Source organism: Castor canadensis, chromosome 10, assembly GCF_047511655.1.
Source record: "Castor canadensis chromosome 10, mCasCan1.hap1v2, whole genome shotgun sequence".
NCBI classification, from domain to species: Eukaryota; Metazoa; Chordata; class Mammalia; order Rodentia; family Castoridae; genus Castor; species Castor canadensis.
This window is the reverse complement of record NC_133395.1, coordinates 3,648,913-3,663,048: the sequence shown is the minus strand read 5'-3', so window position 1 is coordinate 3,663,048 and position 14,136 is coordinate 3,648,913. Positions and strand designations below refer to the sequence as shown.

General features: G+C 43.5%; 1 protein-coding gene across 3 annotated transcripts in view; it reads left to right on the top strand.

Annotated features, from left to right (window-relative positions):
* Positions 1-14,136, top strand: part of Myo16 (myosin XVI) — a 518,261-nt gene that overhangs the window by 436,428 nt on the left and 67,697 nt on the right. For all 3 annotated transcript variants that reach the window (XM_074043002.1, XM_074043003.1, XM_074043001.1), the window contains exons 29-31: positions 5,346-5,442; positions 9,926-10,172; positions 11,998-12,266. In XM_074043002.1, coding sequence (XP_073899103.1) covers positions 5,346-5,442; positions 9,926-10,172; positions 11,998-12,266 — 613 coding nt within the window. The remainder of the gene's footprint in view (positions 1-5,345; positions 5,443-9,925; positions 10,173-11,997; positions 12,267-14,136) is intronic.

Here is a 14,136-nt window from a genome sequence, read left to right as displayed (position 1 = left end):
CAGTTGAGGTGGGTGACTTCTAAAGTCAGATGCCACATTGGGTATGGCTCCCCTCTGTCAACCATGAGTCCTGTTAGTCTCCTCTTGGAGCATGTTTCCTTGGGGAAAATTATGCTACCATTTCAAAACAACCTTAGTCCCTCTTCTGTATCACTCGTGTGTCCCCAAACCCCTCCGTGTCGAGTGTTTGAATTGACCTTCCTTCTTTGGTCAAAGCAGAGCCACAGGTCCGGGGCTTTCTTCCCTCACTTAGCTACCAGAGAAACAATTCCTCATTGTATCGTTCAGGGGGCAGTGAGGGAATGGACTAAACCAATTCACACAGGGGATCCAGCTAATAGACACGTCTTCCTCAGATCTAGAATTCATGGACATAACAAAATGAGGGCAGCACTCTTTTTCTATACTGCCCCTAGGTAGGATTACTCACAGTAATCATTTTCTCACTCTCATTAGAGCAGAGAAAAACGTGCATCCCATACACTATCAAAGGATAATAGCTACATTTTTTTCTTTGTAAATGCTATTTCAAAGTTACTGCCAGAAACACACTGCACTCCTCAAAATTGTGCTCAAAACGACAAGTGCTTCACAGGATTCCTTGCTAACTCCCTCCTAATACAACCCCCGTGCCACCCACACCCTATCAACCGCCATCCCAGCATCCCAGCTTTTGTCTGCTGCCACAGCCTGTGCTTCCTAAAAAATCCCTGAGAACAGGAGCAAAGATTGGAGCTCTGGAAGCCATCAGTAACAATTTTGCTTAATCCTTTAAAACTTGCCACTTCAAAAAATGGTTTTCTAATGATGATCAAGATGACTGTGATTCACAAATGGTTTATTTTACAAGGGTCAGAGTGACATTCGCATTTTCATCTCAGATAAGGACCCTCTGCTTCCAAGAGCCACAGGAAGAGGCTCAGCTGGGGAGCGATTCAAGCTCCCCTTGTCTCTGGTTAATGGGAGACATCTTTTCATGGCAAATGTTACCAAAATCAAGGACATAAGTAATGCAAACTCTTGGACTGATTTGATGAGTCTTAACTTATACGAATGAATACAGCATAACACGGCGATGACTGCACGCACAGTGACAGTCACTCCGTAGGACAGTAACAACAGTGGCCAGCAGTTCTTCTGTGGTTAGTGTCATCAGCAGACCATGAGAATCGCTAATGTTCTGGATTCCTGTCATTTTGTCTTGGTTTTCCTGCTAAAGAATCTTAGATTTATGTCCTTGTTAACCTCTAGCATCAGTGCACACAGAGGACTAAATTCAGGATGGTTTTGAAGGAAGAACTCCAAAATACTAACCAACTGCTAAGAGAGAAGAAGCATTTGCTACAAATACCACAAATACCAGCAAAATGTAATAGAAATACATTCTGGTGTTCAATGACACTGTAAGCTAACTACACAAGATGATAGTGTACTGTATTTTTTTAAACCAGAAGAGAGGTTTTTGAATGTTTTCACCATAAAGAGGTAAGAAATGTCTAAGGAGACAGACATGCTCACCCTGATTTGCTACACAATGTATACATGCACTGAAACATCAGATGGTTCCCCATAGAGATGCCAAATTTTATGTCAAATTTTAAATATTGAAATTAAAAAATAAAAGGCCATCCAATTCAAACAAATACTAAAACTCTCAAAGAGCATCTCCAAATACAGCCAGTCCACATATAAATTGTATAATACAAAATAATATGATGTATAATTGTCCACTGGACACCTGAAAAGTGTACTCGAGTTAGTTGGATGAGCAGAGCTATCTGAGTGTAATTGTAGCATAATCCCACCATTCCTCGACGTCTTTAGCCTTATCTTAGTGGGGTGTTTCTGCATGAGTTCAGACTTCCATTCTCCTCGGTCAGAACCCCAGAAGTCCCTCATCGCATGCAGAGCCATGGTTCTACCTCAGCGAGGCAGATTTGTATAGATGCAATCACACCAAACGCCTGCCAGGAGTTTTGGTAACAGGTGCGTCTGCCCAGCACTGCATGTGTCTGCCTACCACCGATCCCCCTTCCTCCATCATACTGTGATTCAGGTTCTCGGCTGCAGCTTCCTTGCTGCAATCCCAGCCCTGGCTCCCAATGAGAACTCCATTTTTCTACATCCACCTCTAAGGTGACATGTAGATCTTCCCTGTGACTCCCTCAGTGCCTTTACCAACCACCTGCACCAGGTCCACTTCATCTTCTTTTAATTTAGTGTTTCTATCTAACCCCCAAACTGGTTATTTCCTGAATGCTCCAGTATGAGGATCCACTTTTTCTCACTTCCCTTTTCTTAGAGGAGGAGAAGAAGGGGTCAACTGAATCCTTGCTCTCCAACTTATGACTCTACCATTGGTGTGCCCATTCCAGTCTACTTTCTTTGTTCCTTTTATTGCCTCCCTCCCAACTGGCTTCTGTGACTTATGCTAGATTGCTGAAAAGCACAAGGGTCTGACTTGAGTTCTCAGTTACTGTCGTGATTTATTTTCCTCATAGAAGACAGGATCATCTCATACAAGACCACATTTCTTCATTTGTTTTTTTCTAACCTCAATTCAGCCACTCCACATTCAGAATGTTTGTTCACTTCAGGAACATAGGTCCCTGTTCTTCAGGGGATGCGAAGTATTTAATGCCAAATCCACATGATGCCCTGTAATAAGAGAAACGAAGCATCATGTATATGGTCTCTGAGAACACAAATGGAAGACATCGAAGCCCCAGTGGAAGTGGGAGCAACTGTCAGACATGGAATTGGCATTGATTTTGTTTGTGTGGGATCAATAGGAGTTGGCAAAGAGACCAGAGGGAGCCACAGATTCTTCCCACACCCAAGCAACTCATTGCATCCTCTTGCCTCCTTGGCCTGTTAACTCTCAAAGCTTTGGCCAAGAATCCATTGTCCAGACAGTTTCCACAAGGCACTTTATAAAACTCAGAACAAATTTCAAAAGACTATTATTGTAAAATTTAGACCAGATCCCCTTTCCTCTTCCAGCATTGCCCAATTGCTCCAAAGGGAAACACCCAGGTTTTGTCTGGACTGCCCTTCGTGGAAGTACCATGTCCATGAGCTTCCTCCCTTTTCACTGTCCACACAGCTCAGTGCCAAGGGTGTGTCATGTTTTGGTCATGGCCTTTCACGACTGCTTTCTCTGTCTCTCATTCATCTTCTCTCACCCTTGGAAGATGCCTGGGAAACTCCTGTTTATCCCCCAAGGGCAAATGGCTCAGGAAATCCTGCCTGACCACATCTTGGTGGCTCCCTTCTCTCAAACTCAGTGCTGCTTAGACATAATTCTGGCATTTCACTGAGCAGTATTTTTGCCAGCAAGCTTTGAGTTCCTTGGAGACAAAGAGCCACCCACTCACCTTTGTGTCCCCAAAGTCCAACACATTGTTCCAGATACACCTACTTTGGAGTTTTGAATGCCTGTTAGAAATGACGCTGTGAGAGCGTTAGTCACCTCCATCTCCTGTACAGCAGCTCTATTTAATTGAGGGAATAGAGTAGAACCCAGTTCTTCCATTTCACTTCCACCGAGACATTTTATGTCTTTCCTTCCATTCACTCAGTCCCTCGGTGATCATACAGGTCCCACCCATCATGCGCCTTGCCCACCATCATTCTCTTGGCATTGTCTTTTGGAACCCAGGTTTGTAGGAGTTTTGCCCGGGGATTTGGTTTTCCTCTATGAGGTACATCCCATAGTCAGTGACAAGCAGAGAAGTGACATACCTCCTTCTTCACCAGGCTTGTCTCACAGATTTGTTCTGCAGAGCTCTCAGACAGGACCAACTGTTCTTCTTGATGACTGCCAAAATAAGTCAGCAGTTGGGAAGGGAAGAAAAGACCATGAATTATGGAACACAGTTAGGAGAGAGAATAACAATACAAGGAAGAAAACAGTAACATCTACTCAGTAGCCACTCGCCTATATGACTGTCTCAAAGTTCCACCAACTCAATGGAAACTAAGTGAAGGCGAACATCTAATCAAGCACAGGTCTCTGAAATAGGCCAGATGCAGAGAGCCCTCCTCATTGGTGGAATGAATCCATCTGACTGGCACAGTGCAAGCTTTGGGTCATTGTCTTGGCAAAACTGGGTTTCATTCAAAGAAGAGTCCGTGGAAAGGTTGGGTGTTGGTGGTAACAAAACATGTTTAGAGTAAACTCAGTTTCCACATGAAGAGGTTCATCCTTGGCCAGCACCCTGAAGACAAGTGTGACCTGTGAAGCCATCCAGTAACTAATGGCGTGCACATATGCCCCAGCCATGCATGTTACTGAGACGTGCAGCCTGGGTTGTGGGTGTTGTCACTTTAGTGTCCCCTGCTCGGGCTCGGGAACACACGTTAGTCTTCTTGTGTTAGTAGTGTTTGTCTCGAGTGCCAAGAATGCAATTATGAATGCATCACAAGCAGTATCTTTCCTGCCTACCGGAACAGCGCCTCTGATCTTCCTTGCATCTTCTACGATTATTCATGTCTGTTTCCCTTAGAGCCTGTGAGCACTTGCTCTGAGAGGGGCAGCCCTGACACCAACCCTGTCTCTGTGAGTACTTAAAAATACACACAACACACAAAAAAATTAATTACACATGTATGGCTATAGCTTGCCATTCTGGTACTTAGGAATTTCCTTTAGCAGTTATCTTCATCAGTAGTATTACATTTAGACAAGCTTGGGTGACTCTAAGGCTTTCTGTGGAAACTGATTAGATATGATGCCAGGATTTAGAAAAATCCTGGAGAGGTACAAGCAAAGTGTAACTACTGTTTTGCAAACACGTAGAAGATTTGTACTCAGAGATGACTTTCTGGAGGCTGCACTTCTGTGCTGAAGTTTGTGTAGTCTTTGCACTTACAGTAATGCATGATGTCATAGGGAAAGTAATTGAAGTAAAACAACTTCAGGTAGCAGGTTGATGTTTAGTTTTGGTCTCTTTGTGTTTATCTTCTTCTGTGCAGCTTCAGTCTCCCTGGTGTGAGTGGGGAAAAGAGAAACACTGCCCAGGAAAGATGATGAAGTGATTTTGGTTGGGGGGGCTTTCATTCCAAAGGACAGTGTTATCTCCAGGCGGAGTCAAGGCCAACTCCCTGGGATATCAGTAGTGCAGAGACATTTGCCCACTCCAGTGACAATGTGCACACTCAGGTAGCATTTGTATTAGAACAAAACTTTTGATGTTAAAAAAAATAAGAGAGAAGTTTCCTAGTTAATTTTGTTAGTTTGCTCTTTCCAATCCTCTACTAGAAAAACGTCCTGTCTGATTGTTTCTTGCCATCATTCTGGCATTGCTGTGCTGTTAAGTGTGTCCCTGCTGTTTGCATTTTAGATGGGAGTCCACAAAGTGTTTCTGAAGTACTGGCACCCGGACCAGCTCCATGATCTGTGTCTTCAGCTGCAGCACAGGATTGTAACCTGCCAGAAAGGTAACTGCTATACACGAGCACTTCACAATCTTTTTGAGTTGTAAGACACAAAATCATTTAGTGCACCCCCAAATGTAAAATCATTTAGTGCGACCCCCAGTGGGGTCAGCATTGTCATGGGACACCCCATCAGTTCCAAATGTTCCATCAGGGCAGATCACTTCTGGGTGTATAGGAAGTACTGTCACTCAATTTGCTATGTGTCCATCTCTACATCGGTGTTGGGAGACACTTCTCATGCCTTATTAGGTAGATTACATGTGAAATTTTATATTAAATTTTCTCCTAAACTGCAATTTGGAGGAGAGACTATACATATCTCACTATTTATGCATCCATTAGCTTGCAAATATCCAGACTTCTTGCTCCCTTTAAGAAGCATGGGCCGGTAACATTGTACCTTGGACTGCACAGTGGGAAGAAGTACCCACCTGGCCTTTCACTGCAGTAATAGAGCAAATTCTTACGGCCTTGGTCAGCACCTCTCCTGTGCTAGGGTTTGGAAAGCTGAAAGAAGCCAGTAACATCTTTTGTAACTCTATGCATGCCTTGGAAAATCCTTGACTTTCCTTTTCTTACTGAAGGGAAGATAATATTTGGAGTGATTCTTTGATGGCTGATACCAACATGTAACTTTGGGACAGATCAAATCCAAGTGATATTGAAAAAGTTTATTTTTTTCAGGGATAGATTCTTTTTTAGTGATGTATATTAACTTGAGCAGACTGAAGGGTTTCATCGTCACATTTCCATAGGTGCATACAATGTTCTTTGATCATACTCTGCCCTTCTATCCATTTTTACAAAACATCTATGCCTCTCATTCCATCATGGCAGTAGATGTGCTTAGTAGATTTTTAGAACTTTAATATGCTTACGTGTTTAATTCTTTATAGAAAGGTGAAAGAGGGGGAAAATAATCTATATGCTAGCTTTTGGTGTGACACAGCAAACTTGAGGCTTTGATGTATGTAAAACTGTTATTCTAAGGAAGGAACCCATGCTGACTTAAGTTTTACTCCATCCAAGCCTCTCTACTGGCTGTGACCCTGTGTAAAATCTGCACTGGGTTCCCCCTCCTCCAATCTATGGTGACACAAAGTCCTGGTGCTCGCTTTTCCTCAAGCAGTCTCCGTTCAGAATTTAACATGCCCAGTTCAGGTAATGACCACCTTGCAAGGTATTGAAATCCAAGGAATGACCTCATTCTTAGGTAAAACTTCACTTTCGGCCACTTCAGGTCTGGTCTCTGATCAGTACAGAGTATTTCATGGAAGACTGGGCATGAGCCCAATTCCTCTGTACTCAGATACCTCAAATCCTCCAGAACTGAGAGGAGTGGGAGGAGGAAGTGGTAAGGATGGGTGTCCAGTGGGCACACGCTGTGACTTGGCACTGCCTCTCTAGCTGGGGCCCTTCAAATGATTCTTGTCCTAATCAGAAACACTTCATTGCGAATTGGCAACACTTCCCCTGGGCAGGTCCCTTCTCACACCCCGACCCCTGCAGGGCACCCTGCAGCCCTCTCCTCCACCTCGGCAGACGTTCCTTGGTTGAAAACCACTTCTGTGCCTGAGAAATAGACTTGCAGACACCTTCAGATGGCCACAATTTTGTCCTTTGGGGCCTTGCAGGGCACAGTGTTCACCCAACGCCAGCAGACATATGCCAAGCTCTCTGAGAGGTCTCCTGAAGTCACCTGGACCAGGAGGAAGCCCTGGGGGGTGGGGAGGGAGCAGCCCTTGCCTCTTGGTTCGGAGTGCATCTTCTCTCAGGGCTATGATAGTCTGGCACCATAACTTCATCCTTCACCTGTGCAAGGGAAAGGCTGACCCCAGTCTATATGGGGCTCCCTACTCTTACAGAGCCCATTGGTATGGTTTGCCTTGCACCAACCCAGGTGGCATCTGAGTTTGTAGCCCCTGTCTCACCTGGGGGCTGCTTGGAAAGGCAGTCTTAGTCCCCACAGGACTGAATCCAAATCTGTATTTGCAGCCACAGCTGAAATGGACAGGAAAAGTCTCACTTAATATAGTGTTGTGTATACACAGAACAGGGTATCCCACATTTTCCTGGGACGTCACCTTAAACACAATCAGAGGACTCTCTGCCCATCTTCCATCACACACCCACTAAAATTTCTATTTAGCTATAATGATTAAGGTGCTGTACTCAGGCAACCCAGAGCAGAAGACATGAACAAAAGTTTAACTCTCTGGTCACCTTCCTAAAGATAAAAACAGGACGGCTCACAACCAGCTTCAGTATAAAAGCTGTAATTTCATTTTGTATATAGAAAGTAATGGACATAAAAGCTTTTTAAAAATTACAGGCTCTTAAATGTGAAACATTCATTATTGATGTTCAGTTTTACTGCTGGAAGAACAGTTCTCTCAATGTTTTCTGCTAATATTAAATTCACTCCAAATTTATATAATTTGGAGTAATTTCCAGTTTTTAAAAAGTTCAGTTTTCCCCTTAGTTAATGTTCAAGGAAAACGAAGCTGCAACTTTGAGTTTTCAATTTGACCATTGTGACTCCCAATTGTTCCTCCTAGGAAACCTCGCTCTGTGTATGTGCATCGTGTCCTGGGTGACAGTGCTGGCTATTGATGAGCTCAACATAATCATTGTCACATTGTCAGGAAGATAAATGTCATTATCTGTTTGTGCAAGTTAATTTTTATTAGTTTTCCCTTATTAAAGATGCTGACTTTCTGCATCTTTGCAGAAATGTTGTTAAAGAATTAGAGTAGACTGCTTGGATGAATTGTGAGGAAACAGAGTCACCTGAGTGTAAGAGGATAGACTCCCCAGGTGAGGAGTGGGCAGGAGCCCTGAGTGGCTCTTCTGCATTGGTGGGTGGGAGTCTGAAACACCCACATCAACCTTCTCTGCATTCTAAGAGAGTCAACACCAAACACACTTTCACCTTCACCTTACAAACATAATGAGAAAGAGCAGGACAGACCAAGTATTTCTTTATTTTATTCCACGTTTTATATTCCTGGAAGTCTGGCTTACCTTTTACTCTTTGACTCTTGTTGTTGTTTGGATTAGTTCAGCATGACTGTTTGCAGTTAACTTAATGCAACTGCATTCCAAACTAACTCAACATTTAACGTTGTCTCTGAGGGTGGGGGCATGGGAAACAAGCCTTAAGCGTGTGGATGCCTGCATATTAGCTCCTCTGAGGCCCTACTAATTGGAGAAACCCTCTAATCAAGAAAGGGCACCAGAGCAGATCTTTTAGATAGCCCCTGTTGGCTCCTTGATGACTGTGGAATGTTTTCACGGCATTTCATGTCTTAGAGGAAGCTCCCTCCCCCAAAGACCAGGACAAAGTACTTTTGCGACACATTTGTTGGTTTTCCCTGAAACTGGAGGTCTTCTTTAACCCACGACTCCTCCTTGGGTTATGGCATCATAGACGCTGAAAGGCTAATGTCAGAAGTCAGCAGGCAGCGTGTGACACCAGATTCCACAAAGAGAGGTCTTGGAGCTTGCCCACTCTCGGGGATGGGCCAACTCCCTTTTTTCAGGAGGCAGCTGGCTCCATTTCCAGCCTTTGCTAATTGTTAGCAAGTTCTTCCTCCTATTGATTGCAAATATACTTCCTGTGACTTCCCTACTTGCTGATCTGTCCCTGTGGAGAGCCACAAATCACATCTAAACCACTGCAGGCTTGGGGAAAGGGAGCTGGGCCTCTGCAGCACAGAGAGATTTGAGCCATGGCTCTGCCATTATGGAGTTGTGTTTACAGGGAGGAATTAGTGAAACCAACAGAATTCCACTCTCATTGTATCCTGATGGGGGTAATGGTAGATGTTCTCATTCTGTCCCAGCCTTATTAAATGATATAATAGAAGACGGATGTCACTGAATAGTGCTCTTTCACCTTTATTTTTGATTCTTACAGTTGCTGTGGGTTTCTTCACATTTTTACACATATTTCTAGACTTTTTAGGAAGGATATATTTCTCATTATTTCCACACAATCTCTCTAGTCTTCAATGCAGTGTTAATTTCTCTAGGAATTAAAATCTTAAAAACAGCACATGAATATTTCAGGTACTAACTCCAGGAATTGTAGACATTTCTGAAATAATATGATATAACGGAAAGTAACCAGGGCCTCCCAAAATTGTGCAGTGAGATCCATACCCCCAAATTCTCTAGGGTTTGGAGCTAGTTCTTTCCCACTGATTTAATTCTAGGCCATAACACTCTCTTTTGTTACAAAAAAACGGGGGCAACTTGACTGTCAGGTTTACCTGCCCACCTCACTCAGACCAAGAATTGTCGCCTTTAGCACCGCCTTCACTGAATTTAGTCATCCCTCTCAATACAGTGGAATGTTCTGGTAAATTCTCATTCTGGGTTAGATGCATCTTATTTTGGAGCTGTGATTTGTGTCCATGTGTGTTCTGGATTTTTCCCTTTTGCTCCATCTACTGACCCAGGGTTGTGTTCTTTTGTGAAGTTATAAGAGGGTTTCTGGCACGCCAGCACTTGCTTCGGAAAATGAGCATCAAGCAGCAAGAGGTCACGTCCATCAAGAGCTTTCTGCAGAACACAGAGGACATGGCGCTGAAAACCTATGATGCCCTGGTCATTCAGAATGCTTCTGACATTGCCAGGGAAAATGACCGGCTCCGGAAGGAAATGCACGCCATCTACCACGGGGAGAAGGCTGAGGCCAGGAGCAAGCAAGACGAAGGAACCAAAAGGTAGAGGCAGACAGACTGCAACTTTAATTACCTTTGTGACTGACTCAGAGGAGTCCAGAGAATTCCTAGCACGCTGAACGTAAAGCCCAGTCCCTGTGACAGCAGTTACGGGAACAGGCCTGCTGCTGTGTGATTTGAAACTCCCCAGCAATCTGAGTAATGCTTTCCCTCTGTGTTTCTTTCCTGGATTAAATGCTACATATGTTAATTTACCCATAGGAAATAAGCATTCCTTCACCTACTATTTTATGTCACTTAACTACATCAACTTCACTCAAATTTTATTTCTGCATTAGCAAAAGTGTATAACGGGACTTTTGACATTTTTATGTAAGTGTGATGTATATAGCACTGGCTGGTAGAAACTTCTGGAGGCAGCACTCTGAAAACATAAAAGTAGTGAACTCAATAAGTGAATTATATCTATTATATTTCCCATAATTTCTTTGCCATTATATAAGGAAAGCTTTAGAGGAAAAACTAAAAAATACTTTTCCCTTAAAAGTTCACTTGGAATGCTGAGCTTGAAATAAAAATCCCAGACTGTTCAAGCTCTGCTTTTGTCACCTTCCTTCTCTGAATGATGGGGACACCTGTGCATCATGGTGCTCTCCCAAGGACAGTGGCCACCCAGCTTGTTTGCATTTCAGTTCATGGTCAGGGAGATGGGTTTTTTTTAGTTTTCCACCAGAACTTGGGAATATTTTGTTTCTCTCTGAAAAGGACTGAATGATTTTTTGTAAAAGTGGGAATGGTGTCTCTTGCTAATTAGCTTCAAATATCTCAGTGATTAAGCACTGAAAAATTCCCTTTCTACAGAAAACTGTAATTAAACATTACAGGGACAACAAATTATCCACCAAGAGCCACACTCTCATCCTTACTGACTTCATTTTCCACATGGGCGGCTGGCTCTGCCTGGTGGTGGGCTCCAGCCCTGTTGGGGTTCTGCCCCAGAAAGATGTAATTATAAACAAATGCTCGTAAATGGATGCATGGGTATTTTCTTCCTAGGGCATGATTACATTTACATGTGAAGCTAGAAGGAATTTTTCAAACCAGATAACTATTCATTTTCAATGACTTCCAGAACAATATTTATTATTTTCTCTGCTGGAACTCAACAGTCACTCCAATTCCTCGATTTGATTCTGCATTTATTTGCCTGATATAAAATTAAGTGAAGAAGCATTTGTCTGTTTATTTGTTGAATACCAGCAGTTCACTTGGCACTAGGCAGCCACATGGAGTCACAGGAAAAATAATGGTTCTGCACATTAATTCAATAATTGCTGGTGGAATTTCAGTGCAAAGGGGAGAGAGAGACAGAGAGACAGAGAGAGAAAATGCTAAAATGTAAGTGCTCAGTAGTGCTGAGGAGAGCACACATCCCTTCAGAGACGGGAAATGATGAACTTGCTGCATCAGTAACTCTCTATTAAGATGGATTTCCCAGAAATTATCATTCAGATTGAAATTCTGGGTTTCTGATTTGCTTAAGAATCAGAGTATGAAAAATTCATTCAGTGAATGCCTGATAGAAAAACGTGAAGCCCCTTAAGCAGTGCTGCATTGGGGTGAGAATTTTAAAAAGTCATGGTGACAAATATCCATCAGGGCTGGAACTGAAGGCAGGCAGCTTCCTCCAGAGGAGCCCATCACCCATGGGTGCTGCCCACATGCCTTCCAGCACCCCAGCCCTGGGACAGGCTCTCTGCCAAGGAGCCCTCACTATGTCAAGCGGGAGCAGGCTCGTTGTTGTTATCTCAGTAATGCATCTGGACCTCTGTGGTCTGTGGCTGTTTGTGTTTTGTTTTCCCCTAAGAGCTGAAGACCAGGCTGGGCCCCGGCATGTCCACTCCAGCTCTGGCCCAGTTCCCATGGCGATGGACAACCTGGCCCAGGCTCTTGCTGGACCTTCCTTCAGGTCTCCATCACTACACTCAGTGTCCAGCATGGATGACAGCAGTGCCCTCCCATCACCAAGGAAACAGCCTCCACCCAAGCCAAAGAGGGACCCCAACACCCGGCTGAGTGCCTCCTACGAGGCCGTGAGCGCCTGCCTCTCTGCTGCCAAAGACACAGCCAGCGAAGGTCAGCAAAGGCCACTGAGCCAACCTCCTGCCAGCTCAGTGATGCTCTCACTTCCAGCCTAGGAGTGCTCCATAGCACTGTTGTGGACCTGATATATTTTTAATAGAAGTAAATCTACTTGTTGGCTTGCCATTGGCTCCTTAATCATTAAATATAAATAATATTTATTCAAATCTCTAAGCCTCTTAGGGAAAAGCTACTTGTACATCATTTTCCTTTACTCTGGTCCTACTTCTGTGTTGAATAAGCAGCCTCAAAGCAGAATCAATTCCAAAAGTTGGGCTCAGCTTTGCGTAAATTTTCACCAGTTCAAAGCTTGACCAGATAATGAGGCTTTCCTGTGATTACGATCTAATTTAAAGTCAAGCCCAGCTTTTCACGTGGTTCACACAGAGGAGGGGTACTGTAACAACATGCAGTTCAGGAGGATTTTGAGAGTAGAAACCACAAGTTTCTACATTATTGGTCTAGAAATATTTGTGCAGAAAAAGAAAAAAATCGTTTTATTGTCTGTGAAAGCTCTCACAGATTAATAAATGCTGCAGTTGCTATTTAATTGCTGTGTGTTAGAATCATGAAAAGCAGAGCAAGTGCCTCTTAGCTGATCATTGATAATCTGACAGTTTCCTAATCGTCTTCTGTGTGTTAGGACCCGTTCCAGGTGTGTGTGTGTGCATGTCTGTGTTTATGTGTGTATCTTTCTTCACAGACTTCACCTTCTCATGGGGACAGGCAGATGGTAAACACAATAAACAATCAAGATTTTCGCAAAATATCATTGCTATTGAGAGAAGTGAATAGAGCTGGGGTGCTGATCAGGAATGGGAGCTGGGGACTGGAATTCTAAATAAAATGGCAGAGTAGATCTCACTAGAAAATGGTATCTGAATGTGGGATAAAACTTTCTTTTTGTGGTAAACAAATGAACCAAAGATACGAAAAACACGGTGAAAAAATAAACAGAAAAGACGAGGGACACCTACAAGCATCTGACCACGGGGCAGAGCCTGCCTCATAAGAATGTGCTAACTATCCTCCAAGTGGTTTTAACGCGGGAAAGAACAGGTCTTCGTGAGAATTTTTATAGGGGGGTGTTTCTGTTTAATGTGCAAGTCAGGTTAGAATGGCACTTTGTGGAAGGCATAGTAGAAGTTCGTGTTCTGCTCTTGTGGTGAAGAGAGCCCAGTGCCCAATCCTAGCATCCCTGTGCTAAGAACAGTGAAAGCTGGGGATGTCTTCGGGTGGACAAGCCCTGGGCAGGCGTGGAGAGTTAGGGCAGGACCTCCTGGGAGGGAGAATGTACTGCCCACCAGGAAGCTCAGAGGAACACATCCATGCACTGCCTGAGAACCCAAAGCAGTGACTCTGCCACTGTTACTTTTGGACCTTGGTTCTGGACTTGTGGTGCAGATATCAGAATGGGGTGAGAGAAATAAGAAGAATGTTTTGGCAACATGAGCAAGAAAGAACCATATCTAAAAATGCTAAGGCTAGTGAGATGGGGGATGAGAAAGAGAGTCAAGACAAACCATGAATAAGATTTAAAAAGTCAGTGCAGGTATAGAAAATGAAGCCCCAGCCACATTTGAACGTTGCAAACAAACTGTACAAGCTTGCATAAGTTAGCCTCAGAAAGTCTTGCAAAGTCTAACAAAAGCTTCAGTTTGTGTCTATGAGAGTCCATTTCCCTGCAAGTGAAATTTTGGAGTGATCAGGGCAGATGTCACCTACTTGTGATAGGAGACGAAACAGTGAGGAAAAATTAAATCTACAGTGGAGCGTGGGCTTTCCCATTTGAACAAAAAAGAAAAAGTTAGTTTTGGAAAGTTACTCAGAAACCCTAGGACATGAAAAACTATATATGAAGTCA